Source organism: Pectinophora gossypiella, chromosome 13 (genome assembly GCF_024362695.1).
Source record: "Pectinophora gossypiella chromosome 13, ilPecGoss1.1, whole genome shotgun sequence".
Classification (NCBI taxonomy): domain Eukaryota; kingdom Metazoa; phylum Arthropoda; class Insecta; order Lepidoptera; family Gelechiidae; genus Pectinophora; species Pectinophora gossypiella.
This window is the reverse complement of record NC_065416.1, coordinates 10,112,568-10,139,765: the sequence shown is the minus strand read 5'-3', so window position 1 is coordinate 10,139,765 and position 27,198 is coordinate 10,112,568. Positions and strand designations below refer to the sequence as shown.

The window sequence follows — 27,198 nt, the reverse complement described above, 5'->3', positions numbered from 1 at the left end:
CCGGCGACGGTCAAAGCCCCAGCCGCCCGTAAAAGGATACCTTTTTAACTCCCAACTATCCTTCAGATTTGAAGCAGACAAGACAGAAAATAATAAAAAAAATTGGCGCGGGATTCGAACCTGGTGCCGTTAAAAGTAATGTTCAGACATAAGACAACCGAGGGTGCTTGTAGATGCCGAATGTGAAAGTATAAAAATACTTACGAAACTATTACTTCAGAGCTGCTACTAGACCGATATCTGGGAGTCGCTAGGCCGGGAACATCACCGTTTCATAGTCACTCGCGTGAATAGGCGTTAGAGTGAGACGTGCACGCGCCTCAGCGATTGGAGACAAACTAAGCGGATTGCTGGGTGCCCGTGAAGCGTGACTAGTGATGGGCAGGGAAAGAAAAAATTGGGTGGGAAAGAAAAAATATCGGGAAAATATGGGAAAATAAAATAAACACCCGAAAAATTCCCGAATCATGGGAAAATATTTTTTATTCAATTATTTTTAATCTTATTATTATTTGTATCTCGTTTCCATGTCTCGGGTCGGGTCTGTCATGGAGTCCCGGACTTTTGGAAGGCGTGCGTGGGGCCGAAGCTAACACGTAGAGGCCCCTTAAGACAATTTACTCTAAATGTGTTGTGACACCAACCGGCGATTATCCCTGTATGCACTATGGGAGTGCACCCAAAGACAATTCCTGGTTCGTGTAGGACTATTGCAGATTATGGGAACAAAGGGAACTGGGCTATTGGGTTGGGGGTTAGTGGACCAAGATACTGGAGCTATGGGGGACTATGGCGCCTGCTCGACCAATGTTAATTACAGAGATATATTGGGCAGGCGGTGACTCGTCACTCACTGGTTGGGCCACCTATCTAGCCGACGCGACTGGACGGCAAGGCAGCAACATGGTTGTGAGCATCTCAGGGTGTCAAGAGGTGTACACCGCTTTCTGCGAGGCGGTTTACCCGCCTTACCAACTCGCGACTTATGCATCTTTCACTTCCACCTTGCGAGCGTATAGCTCTAACGCCCCACTCTGGCTGGCCAATGAAGGCAAGCCAGAGGTGAGAGTCCTGCGGCCCCCGCTAAGATCCACTCCGGCCAGCCAGTACTGTCACCATCTTTGTTGCTCTTCTTTGGACTCTCTCTAGTAGTGCAATGTCCCTCCTATAGTAAAGTCTCCATAGATGAAACCCATGTTCTAACAGCCATCTGACGTAAGTAAGTTTTGTAAAGCCTAAGAAACAATTCCGTATCTATATGATAAAAAGCTTTTCTAATTATGTATACGAGGGAGTTATCCTTCTTAGTGATTCCAATAATGTGTTCGTCCCACTTTAGATTATGTGTTATCGTTATGCCAAGGTCATTTTGTTATTTAACACACTCGAGAGGTTTTGAGTCAATGGTGTAACTCAACGTGGGGTGGTTACTGCCAACATGCAACACAGTGCATTTGTCTACTTTTAATGTGATTAGCCAATCTCGGGTCCAAGCAATTACTCTATCAAGATCATCTTGGATTATATTATGGCTAATAAGTGGATTCCCCGTTATTTTCGTGTCATCTGCAAAGAGTGATATATCAGACATGATACCATGTTTAAGATTTGTAAGGTAGATACTGAATAAAATAGGTCCTAACACCGATCCCTGCGGCACACCGCTGAGGACTTTTCTGGGAACAGAGTATGATTCTCCGATGCGCACAGAGAATGTGCGATTTGACAGGAAGTCTTCAATCCACTTCACGACATTGTCTCTGATTCCAAAGGGCTCTAATTTAGCAATCAATCGTGTGACAGGAACTCGATCAAAAGCTTGTTCATAGTCCAAGTAAATAATATCTGTAGGTATTCGTGCCTCCCAATTTCTTGCACAAAACCATGTTGCTCCTCGATGATGACATTCTCTCGTGCCAAAAGCATCCTATATATCCTATAATATATAGATATCTTTGCATGGAATTATTAAAATCGAACATTCCATTCAAAATATATTACAAAGGAGATCATCGGCTTTCCATACTTTGGCCGGCCCAAATTTGAAAGTGCCGGTCAGAGAAAAAAAAATGTGTCAAACTTTTCGAGTAGATTGTTCTGAACATTTTTTACTATGACACCAGACGTGTATGACCATTAGTTTGGCTTTAATTGGATTTTAAAAATCTCGATTTTTCATACATTTTGTAAAAAATAATATTATGTCCGTTGGGAAAAAGAGGTATACAGGCGTATTACAAAAAGGACCTTTAGAACATTTAATAATCTGGTGCAAAACATTTTTGACCGTTATCTTGACTTTTTATTCGTCTCTCTTTCCGTTTTGGTTCAAATGGGAAAATGTCAGCCAGCGAAACGAAATAAGTCAAATCTTTTGGTAAACGACTTGAAACGTATTTTTACTATACTACCAAATGTCGACTTTGGCTTTTATTGGACTTTTAAAAAAATCTTTTTTTTATACATTTTAACAATGACAACAAGTAGAGCTTTCCCAATGACTAGTTATTAGTCAGATAAATACTTTGTGTTTTTGTTTTGTGTGTTGTTAGGTGAACTTCTATATTAATACTATCTGATTTTAGATATGACGTTGGCTGTAGTTTTTGCATTCGACTCAACATTACGGCCTAAGTTTAGGTTGAATTATGGTATTGATTCACCTTGACCGTAAATGGTTACCACCCTCCAAAGATAAGCTTGCCATCTAGTGACGAAACTCGTATTTTGGCATGACGTCTGAAGTATCTGTTAGGGAAAACAGGAGTCGGGTAGTTGTACTTTGCAAGTATGCCTATCACAATGTCATGGTGCTACTCGGCCGATAACATAGTACCTCTATCACCCCACTGTTTATTCCTTGTATACACTTTTCTTTAAAAAAAAGTAGCTTCTTAAGCGTGTATCACCATCAGGTAAGGTAGTGGTCAAACGCAAACCTATTTTTCAAAAGACGACCACCATATTACGCCTTTAGCAAGATAGTTCCATTATCACTAGATAAAACTTTTTTTTGATTTTTGAAAAATCGAATTAAGTTCAAAATATTGGTCATAGTCGTTTAATGCCATAGTAATAAACATTCTGACGATCCTTTAAATAACGCGCCTGTTATATTTTATTTTTATACAAAATGAAACAAAATTCAAGTTTTTTTTTAAATCCAACAAAAGCCAAACTAATTAATGGTCATACACGTTTTTGTCATAGTGAATAATGTTTACAGGTATCTTCTCGATAGCTTTGACATGTGTTTTTTGCTGACCGGCACTTTTCACACAGAAACTATAACGTAAAGTCCAACAAAAGTCAAAATAATGGTCATAGACGTTTGGTGCCCTAATAATAAATGGTCAAATGGATAAGTTCTAACGGGATATACAAATATTGTTCCATGGCCGGCACTTCACATTTTCACCAAAAATGTATGAAAATTCAGTTTTTTTTTAATTCGAATAAAACCGAAAATATTGACCCTACAGCTTTGGTGCCATAGTAATAAATGCTCAGACGGATAAGTTCTAAGGATAATACCATTATTGTTACTTGGCCGGGACTTTACATTTTCACCAAAAATGTATGAAAAATACAGTTTTTTAAAATCGAATAAAACCGAATATATTGACCCTACAGCTTTGGTGCCATAGTAATAAATGCTCATACGGATAAGATCTAACGGAATATAGCAAAATTATTTTATGGCCGGCACTTTGACTTCTGGGCCGAAATCCGATGATCTCCTTTAAGTTTTTTAAGAGTTCATACGACACTACGACAGAAAATAAATTGGGCATAAGTAGGCATACATTATATTTAAATGGTCTTTGTTGGAAATCCTTACTTTTAATACAAATATATGCGATAAAAAATATTTTCCCTTGAAATGGGAATTTTTCGGGTTTTTTCCCTCAGAATTGGGAAAATTCCCAAAACGCGGGAATTTTCCGGGTAAGAACCCAACACTAAGCGTGACGGGTGCACGTGCGGTGCGCCCGCGCATCTCTACTTGATAACTGCTTGGGGATAGCCCAGAAAGTAGGTAGGTTTCTTGCTGGATCTTCCTTGTATGTTTTTCTTGTGCAGTATTTATTCTCCACCTTTCAGAATTCTTTGAAATTGAAGAAAATAGGTATTTGAAGATAATAAATCAATTTCTATCAAAACATACTTACTAAGCTAGTTAAGTATTTACATTAGATTACAACATTTATGGAATATAAAGTATCAAAATTCAAAAATATATTTATTCAATAGGTAACACAGTTACACTTTGAATCGTCAAACAGGAAAAAACAAAAGAGAAATAGAATGAATACAACAGGCGGCCTTATTGCTAAGTAGCAATCTCTTCCAGACAACCTTTACTTAGTTAATATTTATACACATAATATTTATAGAAGTCCACGGTACATGGAGGCTCCTCTCACTATCGCATCGTAAGCACGAGCCTATGCCTGCTCTTGTATTTCGCTGACTAGTTTTGTTGATAACAAAGTTTACGTCACACATGCAACATTTGATCACTAAGTAAGTATAACACGTTATATCATAGTCGAACAAAAACCGGTTACGCGTGTCATTATCATATTTTTTTGCTGAAAATGTATAAGTAAGTACAGATAACTGCGTAAGCTGCCTCTCAAATGCGCATAGGCGCAAAAGCTCCGCTATTAACGTGTTATTCGTATTTGCATTAGAAAAACTGCAGTTTTTCCATAAAAACTTTAGGAATGTTGATGTGATGGCGCAGTGTGTTATAAGTATTTTTACTTAATATTTATCGCTCTTTTAGATTTCTATTGTTCTGATTTTTTAAAGCTGGAGGGTATTTTCATTAAAGTGTGATTTTCGCGCCTTTACACTACACATTTTTCGGGTAAGAACACAGAATTTTTTTAAAGCATTTTATCTTATTTAATCATGTTTATTAAAAGTAAGTAAGTAGCTATTTATATCAAATATCTCAATTACTTATTTTTGATGGGCGAATCTTTGAGATAGGTACTTACACTTCGTCTAAACAAACGTAACTCACGGCGTCGTGACGCAATTGGCGATATTTTACGAGTGTAACAAACGTACAAGTACTTGGATACTTCGTGCGGAAACTTTCCGTTTTAACCAAAAATAATTAAGACATAATGCTCATTGTATGGCGATTTTTCCGGCTGAGAGAACTTTTAATTGCAAAGTATGAGAAACGAGTAGGTCTACCCCGTCTCACTTACCATTAATTTATGTTAGCCATTAGAATGGAAAATGTGTGTCAAACATAATAGCAAGACGTCGTCGGTGCGCGTAAATTTTATTTTCTCCGCGTTTCTTGCGCGTGCGCACTGGGGAAATAGTGTTTTGGATCATTGCTTATTAAATCATGGATGACTAGAAGCAATGCTGCATGATGGGCGTCGTTATGATATTTACTTAACACATAAACTCACGCCCGTATTCCCTAATTAGGTGCGCAGAGCTATAAGTATTCAGAAGACAGCTTGCAGCCACTGTTGAGACGAAGTCCTAAGGATATGTGAACTGTAATAAGGGATCAGTCCGTCGTCCGTAAGAATTGTCCACCATGTTGGAAATGACACAATCCCTCAATGATATTGTAGGCTGACCGACCACCCGTTTGTCCGACAGATGATCCATGCTTCGGAAGGCACGTTGAACTGTTGGTCCCGGTTACTATTTACTGATGTAAGTAAGTATCTTGTCGTTACATGACCCTTTGGAGGCTTAATAGTAACAGTGAACGAGTGCCCTCTACACCGCACCGGTTCCCAGGTGGCATAGCCGAGCTGTATTGTGTGACGGATACGGCAGAGACTTGGTTAAGGGAGCTTAAGCTATATAATATGATCCACGCAGAATATTTTATTTTTGTTTGCCATACGCAATAATAGTAATTAAATCAAGGTTGATGAGGTACTCACAACCCGTACGAGAGAAGAAGAGAAGGTCAGACACAATCAGTCTGCCGGAGTCCCGCGCTGCTCTGTTATAGTAGATACTTGCTGAAACTAAACTTTAAAAAAAGTGTTAATTTACATAAAACGAAAGCAATTTTCTACAGCGCCATCTACATTTTTTTGGGTACGTAGCATGGAAAGTCCCTTATTGAAAATGATTGATTCGCATTCGTCTTAAAATATAGTAGTAGTACATAGCAGGTACTTTTACATTATAAGTTGGACAGTCATGTAAATAAGGTAGAGGGTGTAACGCACTAAAACAAAAGCTTCAAGCCACTCGCATACGATGGACACTCTTCGGATATTGCAACGCATAAAAATAAGCAATATATTATGGTATTTTATGGTGTAGTAAAAATGATTGACTGATTTGGTTGTATGTTGCTTTTTGCACTGCCTACGTTCACGGTAAAAAAAGAAACGGTAAGTACTTACTATTAGCATTGTTCTTGAATATCTATTTGATTCTGTATCGTGCCGTATCGTACTTACACTTATAACAATGTAGGTTTTCTAATCACCTATAATGTTGGTCTTACAAAAAGCTCGGTAAGGTGTGGGGTACTTAGTTCATCTTGCGATGGATGTACCTCAGACTACCTCAATTGGGATATAGTTGTGACCTTATAAATGTTATGTTAATAAATAGATACTTATCATTACGCGTAAGTACAGTCATGAGCCATATAATGTACCCACTTTAGGACTCTGTCGCACTAACACATTTGACATTTAGTGAGACTTACAGTTCAATTTGTCTAAAAAGTTAATGTGACATGGTACCAAAGTGTATACATATTAATGCTCGTGACCATACCTCTACCTATCTTGTGAGTAGGTAGGTGTACGCGTTGAACTCTTTTCTATGAAAAGCTGTGTTGGAAAAACATAAACGTGATATGATCTAAAGTGATTTTTTATACTGTAGACTATAAAATTCTCACCGTGGCGAGTCAGAGGAAAGTAATTCCATGGTTGTTACTATTCTGGTCACATTGGATTGTGGCGTGCTTACGCGACAACGCGGTGCATCGCGTATCTATAATACAACTATATATGTAACTTTATCAGCCCAATGGTCGGATGACATTGTGAGGCGGAAAGCAGTGGATGAGACTTGCACAAGACTGAAAAGGGTGGCGTGAAAGAGAGGAGGCCTGTACCCAGCAGTGGGTAGATACAGGCTGAGTAGATATAAATTTATAAAATTGTTATGAATGATCGTATACTCCTACTAAATACGTCTCTTGCTTGAAGGTCTCGCGTTTGGGCCTTACTTCTACTTCGTACTCCAGTCGATGAGGGGAAGCCGTAACACAGAAGATCAGAGAACGACATGTCACTTGTTCTAGTGATACAGATACATTCTGTTTGTTTTTATGGTATAAGTTCAGCAGGCTGATGACTGCATTATCGTTAAACGAATAAGAATTTCGCAGATTCCTTGAGTTGCTAAGATTTATCGCCCTTCTTTCGCATGTAAGTTTTTTTTTCACTCTTCCCTACATCCCCACCACCGTGTAATTGTACTCTAGGAGTGCATCAAGCGCGGGCGCATATCGCCCACGCTGTCGCTGACTTTCCCGTTCCGCGCCGCCGCGTCGCTTGACGAGCCTTTCTTTGATAAATACGCGGTGATCGACTGGGGTGCGACATACAACATGTTATGCATCTTATCTTTTGTCATATGTACATTGCTATAAAGCAGTGGGGGAACAATAAGCCTGTAATATGGTGAGGATAAGGTTTTTGTATACTTGCTGTATTCATAGGCTAAAACCGGTGTAAATTATTCCCCGAATATTAAGTCGTGGTAGCCCAGTTAGAAGAACGCTTGACTCTCATTTTATAAGGTCGCATGTTCAAATCCCAGCCCGAGGCCCGAGCCTACACCAATGATTACAGAATTTGTTTTTTAATTCATGTTTGGATTATAAATTATTATCATGTGCTCAACGGTGAAGGAAAACATCGTGAGGAAGTCCAAATTCCCGAAGAATGCGTTTCCTGCATCGGCCTGATTTTCTCTTTGCGGGTAGGAAGGTCAGACAGGTAGTTGTATCTGTAAAAAACTTGATCTGTCTAATCTTCAGGTTAGGTAAGCGGACGCCGTGAAATACGGGATAACGCTAGGGATAGGGAGATGCTGATGACCGGTGTAAAATATTGAACTTAACGACATAGAAACATTCGATTAACGGTCGAACTGTTAAAGTTGTAATGGTAAAATATATACAAAAGCACTTACTTTGTTGTTGTCGAGCTAGCTTTCTAAGTTAGGTTGACAGGCGTAATTAAAGGTAAAATTGTATATAGCCCTCTGCCAATGATATTCTCATTGAACTTTATCGTTCTTTTTAGGAAAAAATACGTTCAATGAAGTGTAACAGAGCTGATTCCGTAGTATAGCGGCGCCCCATATACTGCAAGTGATCACTTCATATGTAACCCCGATCACTCGAGCGGGTAATCATTTACTCGTAGCTGAAAACGCCATTTTCTTTTTGTAAATAAAAGGAAATGTTTCTTAGAAATATTTATTTATTTCAATCACATATGAAATCAGTAATTGGTTATCGGCTGTGAATTGTACCTATACACGAGATTGCAAATCGCGATGCTTAGTGTAATTAATTATCTTAATCGACTTAAACTGATCCCATATGTCGCTAAAAATTTTAACCGATTCTGCATGTAATATTCTACATAGTTATAATGCGTTACAATCCCTATTTTCTTAAATGATTTTGTAAATATATCTATAATAAAATTGGACTTAAAGAGACATGTAGGATCCTTTTAGATGCGTGTGTTGTTAGAAGAGGCAGTTATCTATTAAATACACATTTCATTTATAATTTTAACTGTCTCTAATGCCCACAATTTACCATCTCATGCATTATATCTACCCTTATCTTATCATCAATATCATGTTACGGACAAAAATACCGAACGAGATGAATTTGCATTTCAACAACCACATTTCTAAATAATTTATACTGTTTCCTCTTTCGAGATGGTTGCACTTTTTTCATCCATGCATGATAAATGTATGATAATGATAATTATATGCACGCAACATGCATTTTTCAATAGGTAAATAAATAGGTAAGTTGGTATATGTGTACCGTGGTACTCGTATCACTTTGTTCAAAGCTCCTTACAACTTGGACAAATTATTTCCACGTAAGCTAAATTAAATTATGTATTATATTAAAATAATTATTGCTATCCAACGCACTTTGCACTAAAACTTAACATAGGTACTTACTGAAAAATAAACATAATTTACTTAACATATTTTTCCAGTACATAATTAATTGTCAACTGCACGTATTTCGTAGAATTGCGTCGGGAAAATATTACGTCTTAGATCGTTAGAGCGTTCTGTATATCATCCAAAGGTCAGACATTAGGTGCGAAACGAGGCGTGCTAGATGACATTTGAAGTCTTAATTCTTTACTAAGGTGTTAGGGCAACCCTGACAGTTGTAGTGATAGGGGCTGATGTAATTATATCAGTTCGAAATCTTGAGTTTGTACGAACTAGTCAATATCTATTAAACATTTTATTTTTAGATACTTACCTATGGGTTTCGTTCTGAGATCACTCAGTTCGTAATCAGACGTGAGTGTGGATAGAAACATAAAGTAAGTATGTTAAACTAATTTGTTGGTAGGGGCCACCGAACTAGAGTAGCGTAATAACAAAATCGTTAAGACTTACATACAAAATTGACGTTCGTTCCTTTCACACCCCGATGCATATGCAGCGACCATAAACGCTACAACTAGGTACTTTGGAGCCGGAGACTAGACGGAATAAATCTACTCTTTATTGAAAACGCTACGGCATTAGATAAGGCTAGGGAGATATTTTCGTTAATAGAATTATAAGCGTAAAACTGGTCTATTTCGCTGATTGGATCGTTACAAACTCGTACAGCCGGTAACAAAACGCTAATCATTATATCGAGTTAAATCTAAATCCGAAGCCAACGTGAGTGTTTTTGTTGCCAACTGTACGTGGAGGTAACATGAGCGGATCATCATCATGGTCAATCGTGCAGACAAGGTAATGGTGCATACTTCTAACTCGCAATTTGTAGTTAGCAGGGGCGATCAGCGAGATATCTAACAAAATACCGCTAACGGTACCTAAATTCAGACGTAGAGACAAAGCATTCTACTTATCGAGACTATTACAACAGTTATTTACATTATCTAACTATTACGTGGATATTTTATACAAATTTTGTTAACAGCCTTTCTAGATACTCTTTACAGATTGATCTTTCAAGAGCTTTAAGCATTTTTAGTACTTTTATCGACTATTGTAAGTTCAATATTTAAGGCTATACTTACCTTTTAACCCTAACCAGCAATAGTCGATAGAGCTGTTTAGAGAATAATGAATTATACCAACAACAACAATCATATCAACTCTATATACAACCCAGTCTTATCCGAAACCTTGTGAGACTTCATAAGGCCTACCAATCTAAGGCTCGTTCCACCAAGCACAAACGAGGAAAGCCCACGATACAATGGCTATAAGTATAATCCCACACATAATAAGTGGGGTGTTACTTAAGAATAGATATATCTTGTGCAGTCTCGTAAAATCCGTACAATATCGATGTCCATCCCGCCTTACGTTGTTCACGTCGAAATGTTTCCACAACATATTAACAACACAACATATAAGAATAACAGCACTAAGATAATAGGTACTTCTTTCCTAGATTATAGAAAACATCTCAAGTTGGTTGTCGCGTATGAATTGGGATACTAGGTATTTACCAAAATAGCTTCTCTGGATGTTTAGTGTGGACTAACCAGATCGTCTTTTAAAGTTATTGATTTAAAATAGAATATACCCATAGAAGTAATTCAGCGTATAAAGCGACACCACGAGCACTTTTGTAATTTGTAATACCAAAACAGCTGTTCACTAAACTCTATTTTTTCACTATTGCTGTTTATGAAGACGTGAAATGCGGAGAAAGTTAGACTTTAGGATGGTGGTTTCTCTCATCATCATCGCTGTGTTCCTCTTGCAGCAGCAAGCTGTCGGGCGGGCCCCGCGGCGGCGCTCGCGCACCGCCTGCGCGCCGTGACCCGCCGCGGCTGAACATGCGGGACAGCTGCGCGAACTTCTTGCGCGACACTGCAAGGAAAAAAAACAATGCAATAAAAGTACTTACTTCATTTTTTAATGGTCTGTAAAAGTAAGTTTATTAAAGTATATTATGGAATAGATGTTGCCTCTATGGGTTTCGATCGAATCGGTTTAGCGGTTTAGGTGTGAAAAAGTAACAATGACAGACAAATAAAGGTACTTATAGAGTTACTTTTGCATTTAATAACACCTGATAGTGACAGGATGACCGATAGTTGGCTTCAGCTTTTTGTGGTCAAGTTCTCGAATTAGGCTTTCATCTACGGAACTGGACCCACTGGACCTCTCGATAAGTCTTTTAATAATCAAGATTCGTCGACAGACTTCGATCAAATTTCGTCGGTAGGCTGCAAAGGACCAATTAATACATTGTGGTGAGGTGCACAATCCTCTGCCATTATAGTCAGCCCCGTGTCTCAGTCTAAAATATTACCCACTTTATATTGTATTGTATAACTATGCAGTGAAGTAACAAGTAAGCTGATTTAAAAAAGTTTCCTACTATGTACCTACTTACATAGACTATCAAGAATCGACTCTTGTCGCACAATGGAATTCTAAATCCTCTCCCGATTGGTAGCGAAATATCTCAAAAGCAGAGTAGGTACATTCTATACCTAGTGTCTTCTACAATTTAGGTATATCTTAGCCATAGTGAGCGATTATTAAGGAGTCTAGGGACATACAACAAAGGCTGTAATCGGTGAAATAGCAATGAGCCAGTCATTGTGAAATACTGTTCATAACCGCTAGTAGATTGTAAGGCAGCAATTTGAATGCGTAGCGTCGTGCCGCGCCCTGCTGATCAAGTAATGGCGAGCGAACCGCCACCCACATTCACCCGCCGTGGTCCGCTTTACACTGACACTGGGCTCAGCAGGAGACGCTAATATATTCCATACAATGTTCACCGTAATTGAACATTCGATGTACATTTTCGCGTCAGCAATATTTTTATCATTGTTAGAAATAACTTTGCAGTTGGCGGAGGCAAGCGATGCGCTTACAAGACTACTACTAAGTAATTAAAATTTGATATGAAATATTCCTTGCGTGGGTCGAAACCAACAAGGAAAATTTAGTTAGAATGTATCGTACAGCCTGCCTTTATTATGGGGAATCACTCAATGAAATGAAATGAAAATGAAAAATGTTTTTATTACCAGAAAACAATACAATGAGTAACATAAAATATGATGGGTACTTATATTAAAAATATATCTAAATGAACAGAGGTTCCCAAACTAGGCGGAGCCTGTATCTTGGGAAACCGTAAAAAAATGGTTGACATGTGATGTTGGCGCATAGTTTGCCAAAGGAAATTTAAAATTAAACGGAACGAACTCTAAATAGGTATATGACTAAGATTTACCTACTTATGGAATTTGAGCCTTATCCATACAGGTCTGTATGGCCAGGATATGAATGATAATGTAATAAAATTAGATTAGGTACTTACATTTACCCATATTCTTAAGTCTCTCCTTGAAGTCGGCCTCATCGTCGTGCCCTTTGGATTTGTGCCCTTGTTCGCTATCTAGAGCTGCCATGAACTCCTGGTTCCACCTCAATTCAGCCATAAATTCCTCGTTTTGCAAGAAGGTGGCGATGCGGTCGTCATCCATTTCTAGACTGAGGTCTATCCTTGCGTCGGTCCCAGGAGGGATCCGCAGGAACATTGGTGGTAAGGGCCCCAGCATTCGGGGGACCCATTTTCTTCTAACCGCGAGGGGAATAGACTCGTCATCGACGTCACTGTGAATACGATAACATTTGATTTTTGGATGGCAGAGGATAACGATTGCATAAGGGTACATAGGTACCCATTAAGTATAGCCATTAAGTATAGCTATTAAGTATAGACTTAATAGCTGTGTTTGTTTACGATCCCGAAACTAACTACAAAGTGAAGTCTAGCTTTCGCTTCGAAGTTCTCGGTACTATGAAGGGCACGTTAAAGTTTCCGACCACATCTATTACACATGTGGGTCTAGTCGATTTACAAAACTCCGCATAAGTTGCTGATAGATAAGCTTTTCTCCCAATTAAATTAGGAGTAGGTTGGCTAATTAATTGTGGATTAAAGGGTGAAAAAGTTTGAATGAACACGATGAGATTAGGTTAAACCTACGCATAGAATAATATAGAGCAATACTCATAGTATAATACTACGTATAGAAAGGCCACTCTTCGCTCCCCACCAGCGGCTGAGCTAGGTTTACCTCACCTCCCCTCGGTCTTACTTTAGTCTTCAATCGTATGGGCGCTCGGGCGTCAGAAGTCACACACATAGATGTAGGCGTACACTAGTAGGATAACGTCAATGTCTGTGTAAAACCATGAAGTGTCCGGCGTGTGCTACATGTACTATACTGTAGTATTTATATTCTTACTCGCTAAGTATTTTATTGATCAAGATAGCAATTTCTTAACAAAAGAAAAAATATCACGATACGTATGCCTATGATAATGTATGTACATCCTTGTTGCGATTGTTGCCTTGCGAACTTGGAAGCTTGCGAAGTATGTAATATAATCTATCCTTTTGGATACTAAATTAAGTTAGACGTTGACATTTATGAGTCGTATCTACCTAAAGGTCCTCGGAGGTCCGTGTTGCTCTATGTATCTACTTATATAAGTATTTTGTAAAATAAATGCTTTTTACTTTGTTGTAGGTAGCTTGACCAGGAACTTAGAATGTTGAGTTTCGTATGTAAATACTTAAAGAAGTTCTAATGCTGTAAATTATAACAGTTCTTAAGTATCTCCCTACATGCAATAGGAAGGTAGGTAGGTAATTTGAAATTAGCTAAGGGTCTATCATGTACTTTCTCGATTGAATAAGCCCTTAGCTTATTTACTGGTTGACCGAAGCGGATAAACGCCGGCTATGTTGTGACTTGTTGTTCTGGAATGCAAACCACTCAATTGTTCGGTATTGATTTATTTCTCACCCCGACTTAGCCGACCAAATCAATGCTAGCAGCTACCGTGTAACCGGACGCAAATACCTAACATGCACAATGTATTGTAGATACAATGATATAAATGCATCGTGACCTTTACATGGTGCAACTATGTGACTCATTTAGCTATGTCTCTATTGTACAACCGGTCTATTTCCATAGTTCCTTGTTAGCGCACACGACAGCAACCTATTAAAGGTTATGTGCGAATTGTGGCATCCATTAGATAATACTTACTAGGTAGTTACCAAGTAAATGCAACGGGAGAGAAACGAAGATATTTCGCTTGTCATGCGAACCTGTTGCTCCGTACCTTTTGTTATTCAAGCTTATTTGCACATTAACGCATTTGCAAGTTTAGTCACCAGGAATGCTAATTGTATACAGCCACCGGCCGGTCACTTTTAATGGGCTAAAATTTGTCGAAACAATAGCGAAATACGGTATATATACCTACTATAGTTAGAGTCGCAATTCACTGTTTGGTGTTTTTATTAAACTACGTCGTAGGATTTTAAAGGTGAGTAGCAACTTACACGAGGGCGGCGGTGTCGTCGTCGGTGTCCGCGGCCCTGGCGCGACGCTGGCTGCGGCGCGGCGTGGCCGCCTCCACACGCTCCATCTCCAGCCGCAGCCGCTCGTTCTGGTTGTCGGTGCTCATGGCGAGCAGCTGGTCAATGGTGGCATCCACGGCGCCCTGGTTGGCTCGCAGCACCGCCTCGATCACGTCGTCGTCCATGTCCGGGAACATCGTCTTGAAGTCCGTCATCGCCTGCGTGAACTCTAGCTGCATGGTGGACGCCATCGCGCCGCCGGCCCGGCACGCGGCACGCGAGCGAGCGACGTCACGAGCGCGCGCCCCTCGCCGGCTCAGCTGATACGTGACGCAGCACTACCGCAGTGTCGACAACGATCGCCTCCGCGCCACCATCGCCCATCCTCGCGCCGCGCCGCCTGCGTGCTGGCGGCCGCCGCCGCCTCCGCTGCGCTACCGCTCTACTTGCAGCGATACTGTCGCAAGTACGCTGCACGGGACGATGATATCATGATTTGTGCAATTTTCACTTTCGGCGTGGTTGTGCGCATGCGCGAGCCAGGAGGAGCAGCGGGGGACGCCGTCGATATAAATAGAGGCACACACATCACTAGGCGCGCGGCCGCGACCCTCTCAGGTCGCTACACGTCGGTCGAGCGCATCGCACCGCATTGTTTGTATATCGAGTATGATTGACCTTACAGCGGCTGTAGCGCTCGCTTCGTGACGCACTATTAATTAGCACATTGTCCCGTGTTCAGACCGTAATGACTTTTATAAAATGTAGGGTGGTAAATAAAATCCTATTTATAAGAAATTCCGTTGCGGCTTTCAATAGAATTATTCATTCAGATGTACCTTTCGGGGGTGTAGTGTAGGGCTTAAGTAATATTGGGATGATCACAAGAAAGAAGAGTGGTACAGGTGTATGATTTATTAAAATTTATTTGACGTCTTACACAGTCAGTAATTTAAGACTTAAATAGAACACGTCGATTTACCAATAGTGCCTTTACAATACAATACAACATTAACAATACATCATAATTTTTAAGGAAAACAAATAAAAACCTCCCAAATAAATGTAAAATCTAAAACTTTTAAAATAAACGTCCCAAATGATCGTGACTAAAAACGCCAATCTCTACAAACATATAAATCTCAAGCAGTGACGGACGAAGGACCTAGTGTTACAATTTGTACAATACAAAAAAGTCCAAGTTTCCAGTCAACTACGTCATTAGACAAAAACATGTAAATGTAGAGCCCCTAATTTAGATATACAAACAAGCATCTATTATGTGAATACAATAAGAAGATACAACAAATAATAATTCGATTTTTTGTACATTTCTTTAGGCCATTGTGAAACTACTTACACGGTCTTACGTTAGATCTAGTGAAGCAGTTTTCAAGCAATTTGCTAAGACATCGACGCTAGCACTATTTCTTACAACTTCAACATTAGCATATTAAATCCAAGGTCATAATGTCGAATGTTAGATACAATTGGTATAAGGCACCGCAGATTTTAAGTATTTGCCTTTTTATTAAGGATACCCTCTATTGCGACACACACCGAAATACATAGAACAATTTTATTATGAATGTTATTTATTAAAATTACATAAATTGCGATGATGAATGCCCTATGATGAGATCGCTAACATCAAATCCGCAGTGGACGGTGTGGCGCGATGAATTGACACGTAAAATATTATTTTAATATAAAAATATGTATATAGGAATGTTGGTAAGTATCAGATAGACAATATAAGTTAATGGCAATGTCACGGAATAAGGTATCCGTGAAAAAAAAGATAGATTTTAAATTATAAAAGCGTTACATTTCCCAGTAGATATTTAAACACGTCTTTTGATATTTTTAGAAATAAAAGGAAACTTATTTTGCAAATTAACTGGGAAACGCACTGTACGATATAAATATCATAAAATTTTCGAAACATAACGCAATGGCACTAGGTTACATGAATATGCAGTGGATCAACCCAAATGATGGAGAACGGCTGAAAACTTGAGAAATAGTTATCATTTACTAATCAATACTTCAAAATATGATCATAGTAGTTTTATCTGCGCAAGAGAAATTAATTAAAATAAAAATAATCATAAAGTTAATGAACTACAAGAAAAAGCGATAAATACATACAAAGATTATGCACGATTGTTGAAAATATTTTTTTTTGTTTTTTCTATTATATTACGAAAATAGGTCACCGCCACGGGAAGATATTCAGTAAGTAAAAAAATACTGATCGCTATCCCTATGTCCTCACTCGCGCTAAAACAAAAGATAGAACTTGATATGGCATATAAACTGGCGTTTGCCGGCTCCTTTCTTGTTAGATAAAATTGTAGTTTTAGTGAACATTTTACTATTTATATTTATCTTGTTTACTTATTTTCCCTGCAGTGACTAGAAGAATATCAACACCGTTACACCTCAGTCCCTATGATAAAACCAATAGACGGCACAAGACGACAGCAAAGTACAAGCGTATGAATTGTACACGTTCAGATTAAAGGACACTAAGCGAGTTCAAAGTTCCTAATACTCGGTTTCTAATAGAAACGCTACAAATTGATAAGCGACAGGCTGAAATAGTAAGCTATCTACATTAAGAGTTCTCGAACCATCTTAATTTGAGTTCACGCGATCCATGCTTTCGTAATTTGAATTACACGACTTTTTTTAATTCCAAGGAGACAGAAGAGGAAGAGCAACTTATTTTTAAATTAATTTCGCTGATTTTACATTCTCAGATACAGAATTTAATAGTAATCCAACCAAGCTGCATTATGAAGCAGGAAAATCCCTATTAGCAAATAATTTAAGTACTCCAAAAATAGTTTTAATTATATCAGTGCTATGATAGGACATACAGCATAAAATCTTGGACATAAAGTTCGAAAATAATGTACCAGACATTATGTTTAAATTTAAAATCTGTGCTGACTTCAATGTACTTTTAAGACGAGTCTCTGTTACCTGGCAGACTATAATAAAAGCTCTACAAAAATATCAATATCTCATGTACAAGTAGACGTAATCATACCACAATGCATCCACTGTGGTTACACTATTTAAGCGCAAAAACAAACAGGGGGTTTTGGGGTTAAAGGGCCACATTGAAGCAATTCATCTAAAATGTTGACATTTGTGTCCATTGCGCACTTACTTTTATATGTGCAAATGTCAAATAGCAATATTGCTTTTTAGATGAATTGCTTCGATGTAGCCTTTTTAACCACCCAGGTTTTAGCTGGAAGTTTTAGTACTTTACATATCGACTAAATATCTAATCCTTTATCATAATTGCCAATGAATTTTAACAGTGTTACTACAAAACACAAACTAAAAATAAAATACGTTTAAAATAGTATTTCGCGCCACGAACGAAGTCGGCGGATTTAAATGAAACTAACTTGACAAGTCATAATAATTCTATGCAGAATCTGCGACAGTAGCGCCGCGGCGTTCGGGACTTCTTTCGTATACGGATTATATTTTAAACATAGTTTATCTTTTAGTTTTTGTTTTGTAGTAACACTGTATATGTTTAACACCAGTTTTTTTTATTTAATTATAATTCTACTAACAGGTCATTACAGTGTCACATCACAATCAAAGCTAGTATGATACACTATGGTACGTTACTTACGTTATATGAGCAGAATTAAGTTGTAAGTTACTTCAAGCTAGTACTTGAAGTCATGGACCAGATAATGAAAGGATTCAAAGTACTTTAAACTCCAGAGACACCCTTTATGGATGTAAACAAATGGTTGCAAGTTTATTTCAAGAAAATCAGTCTGTCTATAATAAAATGTATCGACATCTATATTTATGTGTAATTAATTGTATGAGATCAAACCAAAAAAGGAATACACGGGATTTGTTTAGTAAAAAATAGATACTCAATATAACATGGTTTTAGTAGTCCATTATTCATATGCAGTGGCCGGACAAACTACTGGGAAAGGCCACACCAAAGGACAAAGTACCTAATAAGCAGTTTTATGAGTTTAAAATTGATCTTATCTACTCATTTTTGGTTTGATCTCACATGACAAGAAAACCGTAACCCTTAACATATTTAAGAACGATTGTACTAACACCCAATTACTATTACAACGAGAACATTATTCAATGGCTATAATTTATTAAAGTTATTGATAAATTGTTGGCAAAAATGTGGTTGCATACTTCAAGGGTCGTGTGGCGAGTGTTGGCCGGGCGTTGACGACGGCGGAGGTGGTCACTGAACTATTTATGTAGTCATAGTAGCTCAGTGGTAGCGGTGGTGAGATTCAGACGCGCGCCTGCGAGCCCTGTTGCGGCAGCATCACCACGGTGTTGGTCGGCGGCGGCGCCTCGCCCGGCGGGGTTTCCGGCTGCGGGACCAGACACTGTTTAAAGTAAGACGTGGTTGTGATGTGGGTGTCGATGAAAATGATCTCAAGGTTAGGTTTTGATTGGTGATAAACTAACGCCCTCTATCAGGCTAAAACGCGTCGTGATGTGCGACTAAAATGAGGGTACACATAAACAGTTGATGTGGATGTTAAAATTGCATATTATGGTGAGTGCTTAGAATTTGTTTGTTTTTATTATCCCGCGATTGCACTTTAAAAATGATGGTAATGAATGAGGCACAAGCACGGGACAACAAGAATGTGGTGTTGGAGGTAAGCGCTGGGACGGCATCGAGTACACTGAGCTAAGAACAGACGTGAAGGGGACCTGCAGGGTCGGATTGTTAGTAACTGGGCTATAGACATTCATAGACTAACTCTCTGAATTATTTTATAATGGGAATGATGTAATAGTTACAGTAGTGAGCGCGGGGTCAGCGGCGGCCATGAGCGTGGCGGCGCGGTAGCTGGGCGGTGGAGTCTGCTTGACGGCCTCGTCGTAGTCGGGCAGCAGGCTGGAGTAGTCGGGCGCGGCCGCGGCGGCCGGCGCCGGGCCCGCGCCCGCCAGCGCCGCCTCCGACGAGATCACGAACGGAGTCAGGCTCTGCAGCGCGTGCGCGCGCATCGTCAGGTACTTGTAGCACCGCCACACCACGCTGATGCAGTAGCCCTGGGAGAAGAAACACTTACATAAGTTCAATCTTTCTTATATGAAGCCTGGCATACAAGCAATCCCCCATTTTGAAAAACTACACAAAAAGTAATATTTTCAAAATGGCGGACATAGGATAGTTTAGATTCGATGCTTTTTAAAAGTAGTCGTGATTGTGTAGAGGTGGGGATGGGACAACATGCGTCTTATTAAGTTTCAATTAGATATTAAACATCACGCGTGAAAGGGGTATATTAGCGGGGTGCCTATCTTATTCGTGGATGACACGTAGCTATAGTACCTTGAGCAGCACGGCGAGCAGGAAGGCGGAGAGCACGACGAGCGCGAGCGCCGGCGCCGGCAGCTGCAGCAGCTGCGCGCGCCACGGCACGCGCCGCGTCTCCGCCACCAGCCGGTGGATCGAGCGGAGGTAGCACAGGTATCCCGTCGCCGTCAGTCTGGGAAGCGAAACAACGCGCAATAAAGCTTCGATAACAGTAGTTGTGACTGAAGTAGGGCAACATTGAATCGCGGTTATCTATAGTTAGAAACAAGGTCTGAAGAACCTAATGATCGTGGGGCAGGAAAAGAGAAGACGCACCATCGAGATGGTCCGAGCGGTGAGGACAGTTGGGGGCTACATGCACCTAATGATGAGAACTTCTTTGAATGGAAATGGTCGCGTTCCTCAATAATGAGGGACCGATGAAAAAGAAAATAGTTTGAAATTTCAGACCTAAAGAAGTTTAACTTTGCGGTCTAAGATGGAGTAAGCTTGCCGAGTAAATTACCACTCTAGCTTTACAGGAAAAGGCAGACAAATATAGTGGCAACAAGTCGTAAGAACACGCTGTAAATGTTTATGGATTAGATAAATATATCATGTAAAGTACATGCACTTAATGCTTACACGAAGGAGCTAAATCTAGTCTACGAGACCCCCTTTCTACCTTGAAATTGAAAAGGCAACTATATTTTCTGTCACATTTATCTTACATAAAAAAAATTGATAGTCAATTAATAAATTTAAATATTGAATCAACTTATAAAGATACATCATAAGTCATAAAAACGACTGCTATGCTATTAATCACAAATAGGTTGACTCAACAAAAAACTTAGGTATCAGTCAGTAATTAGAACAATGATTAGAACAATGATATCTTCAGTTCGAAATGTTGCCAAAAAATATTAAAACAATCGTTATATTTAGGTACTGGATAGGATAAACTGAGTCGCTTATCAGGTTTATACCGCTTCACAATTAATATACCTAAATTGAATTGAATTATAGAAAACCGAGTACTTTGACTCATGTGAAGTATGGTAAACCAAAAGAGAAAGAACGTGTAGTGAAACTTATCTAGCACGTTTTGAAAATAATTAAGTGGTGCCGAATTGACGATGCACCCTAAGATAGGACCGACATGTGAAGTTCAACTCAACTTTGACAGCAAAGTAATTTCCGATGAATGTGGCCACGGGCTTACTAGGTGTACCCAAAGTAATCGATACGGAATAGGTTCTTCTTATCTTTTATCGCTCGAAAAAGCTGTTCAAATAATACAAGTCACGTATTGCAAAGTCAAATTCCAATAGGTACCTAAGTATGTATACGTAATTAAGACGTTATAATATACAAATGTATTTTGCCTTTATTTGTAAACCAATTCGTATAACTGTGCAGCATTCAGACAAACAACAGGTTTAGGACTACACTTCGATAATATGGGCTACATCTAGGTATTTTCTATAGACAAAAACAATTGAATGTTTGTTCTATTTATCAATATATTGTATTGATTCATCGTTGAGTATTCGTCGTATATTTTAGAATAGTAGATAAGATAAATTAAAAGTAGAGTTATTCCTGAAAATACTATTGAAAAGTAACAGAGATAGCTAAGTACTTACACAGTGATGGCAAAGTCAAATATCTGTAGGCAGAAGAATGGCAGGAGGTGCGCCGGCTTCCCGCGGATGGCTCCGTAGATCAGCATGAGCGTGATCGCGAGGGTGCACACTGTAACCAGCGCACCCACATCCACATCATCTAGCGCAACAACAGGGCCAACCAGTTAATTCTACCCCGCTTGTCATCAGTGGCGTAACTTTAAAGTGGCAAAATTTTAAGCACGACTACACCAAATGCCTAGGATTAGTATTTGGTCAGACCAGGTGAAATACGCGCGTGTATATAAATACAGACTTCCATCCATACAAAGTGCGTAATCTATAGGAATATGCGAGTATATCGATCCATCTGGAAACACATAATACATAAGGACCTGTACATGGTGTGGCTGAGCTTTTACTTAGCATAAGAATAATAAAGAAGACGTAATCAAGTGAAAGTGATGCTCAATCTAACTCTCAAGATCACGACAATTGTCCAATTTCTCAGGCGCGAGTTAAACAGTGCGTCTTATTACTACTCTTATGCTTATGTGCAGACCTGAGAATTAGAGAATTTGTCTTGTTAAGTTTTAAATAAAGTTCAAGTTAGATAAGGTTGTTTTTTTTTTATAAAGATGTGTGATTCATTCCAATACACTAATAAAAAAACGTTTATGATGTTGCAGACACGCGGTTCTCTACGCCTGGGGTCCTGGCATTGTGCCAGATATGCCACCCTATAGTTACGCCACTGTTTGGAATTGCTACACACTTTCAGTCACTTTGCATGATGATAAAAACCTCTTTTGTGATCAAACTAGTTAGTGAAATGAACTACAGAATATCTACCTAGGTATAAAGAAATTATTTTATATTCGTAAGTAAATTAGTTCAACTATATGGTATGAATATCAATATATTAAACGGAAATAATATACTTCGCTATTGCCTCATGCAATAAAAAATGTTATTGTTTCTAAATGAGCATTCAATTAAACAAAGTCTAGGAAAACTATATGTTTGTAGACAATAGCTTGCTTGTTTTATCAATTGAACATTTAAAAGAACTCAAGCAAGTATTTTCTATCATTATGACTATCAGTCATCTTACATTACAATGGAATTCTAATCATTATGCCTTCTAATCACGTTTTTTTTTGATAAGAATGAATTGACCTGGACTACTCATGAAAGCTGCGATTATGACTCATGCAAATAAACAAAGTGACATCAGATAATAACCACATATCTGTTTGTAGAACCCACTTCTATTCATTTCTTGAATACTATCTCGGCATGTAAATTCAAGGAGTAATGAGTAATCTTGCAAAAGGTAAAATAAAAGTGCATGCATTAATTAACATCCTTCGGCTTGACATACTTTTATGAACAATATAGTACTATAGAAACTTAAAAAATAAATTACTGTAGTATGTAAAAAAGCGTTGATTATTTTATTTCAAAACCACATCCACATTGATAAGGGTAGTAAATAGTATTTAGCGCGGTATTTACACCCGAGAAAATTTGAAATTAGTAATGACCATACCTTAATACTATGGAAAGAAATTTTCCAAACAATATTTATTAATGTGAATGGTCATCAATCTATAACAATTGAAACATGAAGTAGGTTAATCGCGAAACTCACGGTATATTAAGCTGTGGTCTCTAGGCTGGCTGGAGTGTTGGGTATAGGGGCTGGGTGGGGCGTCCACGTTGGAGAGCGGCGTGGGCAGCGCGGGGCCCACCTCGCTCCAGTCGGCCATGGGCGCCGTGTCGCGCTCCAGCTCGTCCAGCAACCGAGGGTCCCGCACGATGGCCGCTAGGAACCCTAGCGCTATCAGGTGCAGCAACTGGGGAATGGGTCACGTGTTTATGAGACTGCTTGTGGTGGTTTAGTGTCAATAGGAAACTTTGCAATAACATTTTATAACTTGGTGTACTCTTTACCAGTATCCTGGACGAGATTTCCAATGGAAATAAGCTGACCAGTTTGTCTTTGTCTATCTTGTGTATAATTTATTTGTTTTTATGATCTGTTCTGTGCACAATACAGTTTTAAATAGAAAAATATCTAACAATAATATATTTCTTTATATTATTATATAGTAGGTACCTATATCTATAGATAATCAAGTAAAAAAAATAAAATAAAAATAGATGAGACAGTAATCAAGACGTTCCAGACTCATTGTCACACCAGTATGACAAACAGAGAGCCTAATATGTATGTTTTGTGTATGGGATTCCATTAAAATGTCTATCTAGCCTTGCCTTCTTTTTCTGGTTATGATGAGGAAATGAGGTAAGAAGGTCAAGTTGTCTTTGCTAATCTCAATATGAGTCTCATTAATAAATAGATCTACAAGGCCAATTGAAACATTTTAGAACTGGTTGAACAATTTACCATACTTTTGGTATATTCTTGTAAATAGATCAAATTCTTATTTAGGTCATAGATAATTGATATCACGTTTTCCAGCATGTGTGCCTGGTTAATGGCAATGGGCCTGACTCCTATTACACGGGACTTAAGCATAGCTGGCGAGGAGATGGTGTAATATCAAGTTTCAAGTTAGTTTAAAGAAAGGTACACTGATAGAGTCTAGTTATATGAATACAATATTATGCAATACCTGTAACAAACAATGTTATTGTTCAAGATTCCTAGAAGACATAATTGCTATACAGCTGTTATAGAATTGGTTGTGAGAAGAAAAAGTATTTACATTAATATTCAAATCTCTACCTCTATCCCACTACAAAAATATCCATAATTATTATCAGGGTTCGAAAGGATAATTATCAATGATATTTATCATGATAATTATCGTGATAATAACAGGTTGATATTTATCAATTGATAAAAACAAAAAAATGCGCTCTCGAATGTGTATGTTGATGAAAAGTTCGCTCCTTTCATAATGGCATTAACAGCAAAAGCTCACCCTTTTCCTAAATTCATGTTTGGAGAATCATTCAAAAGCACCTGCCTTTTATTGTGGTGGACTTCTGTGACTTTAGAAGATGAAGAAAGATGGCCAGAAAAAGAAAAGTTCATAAAATTTTGTGAACAGTTATTAACCGCAACTGCTTCAACTGCGGCGTTAGAAATATGTATTTTAACATTCGGGCTAGTGCAGTCAAAGCTAAGGAACGGATTCGGCAATGAAAAGGCTGCAAAGCTTGTATTTTTGTTTAAATATTATAACCAAGACAACTAAACCAAGAAGCAAGATATAAGTTGGATTTTGGGAGAACAAATTAGTTGTACTTCAGCTACAGCAGTGCCCAGGCCAATGGAAATAGATTCATTGGCTATACTTAATGCATGTATACATGCATACAATTATTACTTAAATGTTGAACTATTCAATCTTGAAGTATCCCATGGAATATTATATTGCATTTATTAGCATCATCCCCTGAGATGTGATTGTGCTCCATCACAAATCCATTTTCAAAGTGACAAAACATTGAATACTTACAAGGTGCCATGTCCCAAGAAGGATGGTCCCAGTCCGGACATGCAGACAGAAGCAGCAGCGCCACTCGCTGCTGCGCTCGGTTCCCAATTTGGGACGAAATCGCAACATGTTTACTCTGACAAATAAAACATTTGTTTTAAACTTTTACACAATGTTATTATCTAAAGGTACCTACCTCATTTTACTATAAAATTTTAAAATTATAAAGTTGCTTTACCAACAGATGCCACAAATGCATATATTATTGTAAAATACCAATGAGGGATGACCAATACCTGCAGTAGGTGAAAGTGAAGACGAAAAGGGACGAGATATTAAATTACAATTGTAATAATATAGATCAATCAATTCTATTATGTGACGACTTCAACTGCCTCCCGTGAGATTACGATAACATGTACCCATAAAACTGCATGAAGGACAATCAATCAGCCACATAAAAACAATACATATGCAATATTGCGTATTCGTACCGATTATTTGTAATACGGTATTACATTTCGAGGGTAGGTACTCACCTTTATGAATTATATGAATTATTTATCATACAAACGGTCAAATTTAACAAAAAACGTTTTTTATTTTCACTATTTTCTCAAGATTTCTATTTTCTCCAGAATGAAACGTCAAACAATTTTCGTCATAGAGTTGTTGTTGTTGTTTAAATTCGCCTTATAGAAGGCAGGCAAAGATCTCAGGACCATACAGCCTTGACTTTAGTAATTTAAAATTCGAAAATCACGATCAAAATAGGCCTAAGCCTTGTCTTCAATTTTCAATATCCAATTTAGGCCAGTGCCTTGTCTTCAGTTTTCAATCTCTCTCATGGGCAGAAAATATAGATTTAAAAAAAAGTGCGGTGTTGCCCGTTTAAGTGATTGTTTTTTTTTATACATTTGTAACTAAATAACGTTATTTGTTTTGTACGTTTTGTATGTTAGTTAGTCGCAGTCAGTGACGTGCTGTACCGGGGAATCTATGCGGGGAATGGTGCCAAAGTGGGAACGTTACCGTTCTAAAAACACTTTAATAGTAACGAAACTGGCTACTTTTCTTTTTCAAATTGTTCTTCCTTGTACTGTTTTTTTCTGCCTAAGGCACAGACATTTAATACTTTATAAATGGTTTAGGTTATGTAATAAAGCTCTTTTTAAATAACTTTTGCGCCTTTTTACCACTGGGGTAGTTCTTCGAACGCCAGAAGTCAATATCATTACCATGAACGCAAAAATATCTTACAATCTTTGATATTTTTGCAAATATCCAGTTAATTCCAGTTAGAACTTATGTTATAGTTAGCGACATATATACTGGATATTTGCAAATAGTTGAAAAACTCTAGAATATTTGCAAAAAACAAAATATTGTAACATGTTTTTGCCTTTACGGTAATGATAATGATATCGTGTAAGTGAGTTCCAAGTACCGGAACGGTATTAAAAATCAGAGATTTGAACTCACTACATTTTATTTAAAATGGCAATCCGTGTTTAAGAATGTCAAGTTTGACGTTTGTTCATGACTTGGGACTGCTGGCTCAATTTGACAACTGAACGTATATGAATGTCTCTGTGTACAAGGTAAAAAATATTTTCTTGTACATAATTTGTGTTTGTAAATGTTTCAATACAAGTAAATAAAGTGTGCCACAATTGCAGCTATAATGGACAAAATTCCAGACCAGATCGGTTACTTGGTGCTAACTGATGACGGAGCCGTCCTCGAGTCTGGCGGTGAACTGGAAAACGACGAACGTGTCGCCAGAATAATTACTGATCTCATCACCTTATCTAATAAGTGAGTAACGCTTGTTCCGTCTCATTCACAATCGCCTTGTGTTGTTTTGTTGACACCTTGAACATTAATAGCTGACGTGTTTTTGTTTCCAGGGTCGATCCAGTAGCTTTTGCTCCAAATGAGCAGTTCAAAAAAATCACAATAACATACGATGATCATTGGTTTGTGATATGCCTTTCTAACAAGAAAATATATATTGTGAAGAGGAGCATACAACCAGCAGCAGATGGAAACACTGTTAATGTTTGAAGTACGAATTATTAAGTC

The 27,198-nt window shown here is 38.3% G+C and overlaps 3 protein-coding genes across 6 annotated transcripts; 1 reads left to right on the top strand and 2 right to left on the bottom strand.

Moving 5' to 3' along the window:
- Nucleotides 1-8,495: 8,495 nt before the first annotated feature.
- Nucleotides 8,496-15,306, bottom strand: LOC126371881 (CUE domain-containing protein 1). Its single transcript, XM_050017284.1, has 3 exons — nucleotides 14,660-15,306; nucleotides 12,614-12,909; nucleotides 8,496-11,142 (listed from the first exon to the last, which is right to left on the bottom strand). Exons 1-3 carry the CDS (start codon nucleotides 14,926-14,928, stop codon nucleotides 10,982-10,984), a joined length of 726 nt encoding a protein of 241 aa, XP_049873241.1. The 5' UTR covers nucleotides 14,929-15,306; the 3' UTR covers nucleotides 8,496-10,981.
- A 271-nt stretch (nucleotides 15,307-15,577) lies between these two features.
- On the bottom strand, nucleotides 15,578-25,777 carry LOC126371876 (tetraspanning orphan receptor). 4 transcript variants are annotated; one of them, XM_050017277.1, is made up of 7 exons: nucleotides 25,653-25,777; nucleotides 25,135-25,249; nucleotides 23,295-23,499; nucleotides 21,662-21,800; nucleotides 20,049-20,205; nucleotides 19,514-19,765; nucleotides 15,578-19,089 (listed from the first exon to the last, which is right to left on the bottom strand). In XM_050017277.1, exons 2-7 carry the CDS (start codon nucleotides 25,240-25,242, stop codon nucleotides 18,991-18,993), a joined length of 960 nt encoding a protein of 319 aa, XP_049873234.1. In that variant the 5' UTR covers nucleotides 25,243-25,249; nucleotides 25,653-25,777; the 3' UTR covers nucleotides 15,578-18,990. The 4 variants fall into 4 exon arrangements, with proteins under 4 accessions (XP_049873234.1, XP_049873236.1, XP_049873237.1 ...); XM_050017279.1 differs by having other exon boundaries at nucleotides 15,578-19,074; XM_050017280.1 differs by having other exon boundaries at nucleotides 21,662-21,770.
- An 855-nt stretch (nucleotides 25,778-26,632) lies between these two features.
- On the top strand, nucleotides 26,633-27,180 carry LOC126371891 (ragulator complex protein LAMTOR4 homolog). Its single transcript, XM_050017306.1, has 3 exons — nucleotides 26,633-26,714; nucleotides 26,793-26,931; nucleotides 27,024-27,180. Exons 2-3 carry the CDS (start codon nucleotides 26,798-26,800, stop codon nucleotides 27,178-27,180), a joined length of 291 nt encoding a protein of 96 aa, XP_049873263.1. The 5' UTR covers nucleotides 26,633-26,714; nucleotides 26,793-26,797.
- Nucleotides 27,181-27,198: the final 18 nt, after the last annotated feature.

Coding starts and splice junctions, on each gene's coding strand:
- LOC126371876 (XM_050017277.1), bottom strand. CDS start 25,242: ATGTTGCGATTTCGTCCCAAATTGGGAACCGAGCGCAGCAGCGAGTGG. Junction 23,500..25,134: donor TTCTTGGGACATGGCACCTT/GTAAGTATTCAA, acceptor CCCATTCCCCAG/TTGCTGCACCTGATAGCGCT. Junction 19,766..20,048: donor TGCTCGCCGTGCTGCTCAAG/GTACTATAGCTA, acceptor TTCTTCTCCCAG/GGCTACTGCATCAGCGTGGT.
- LOC126371881 (XM_050017284.1), bottom strand. CDS start 14,928: ATGGCGTCCACCATGCAGCTAGAGTTCACGCAGGCGATGACGGACTTC. Junction 12,910..14,659: donor GACGACACCGCCGCCCTCGT/GTAAGTTGCTAC, acceptor TCGTATTCACAG/TGACGTCGATGACGAGTCTA. Junction 11,143..12,613: donor ACTTAAGAATATGGGTAAAT/GTAAGTACCTAA, acceptor TTTTCCTTGCAG/TGTCGCGCAAGAAGTTCGCG.
- LOC126371891 (XM_050017306.1), top strand. CDS start 26,798: ATGGACAAAATTCCAGACCAGATCGGTTACTTGGTGCTAACTGATGAC. Junction 26,932..27,023: donor CTCATCACCTTATCTAATAA/GTGAGTAACGCT, acceptor TTTTGTTTCCAG/GGTCGATCCAGTAGCTTTTG.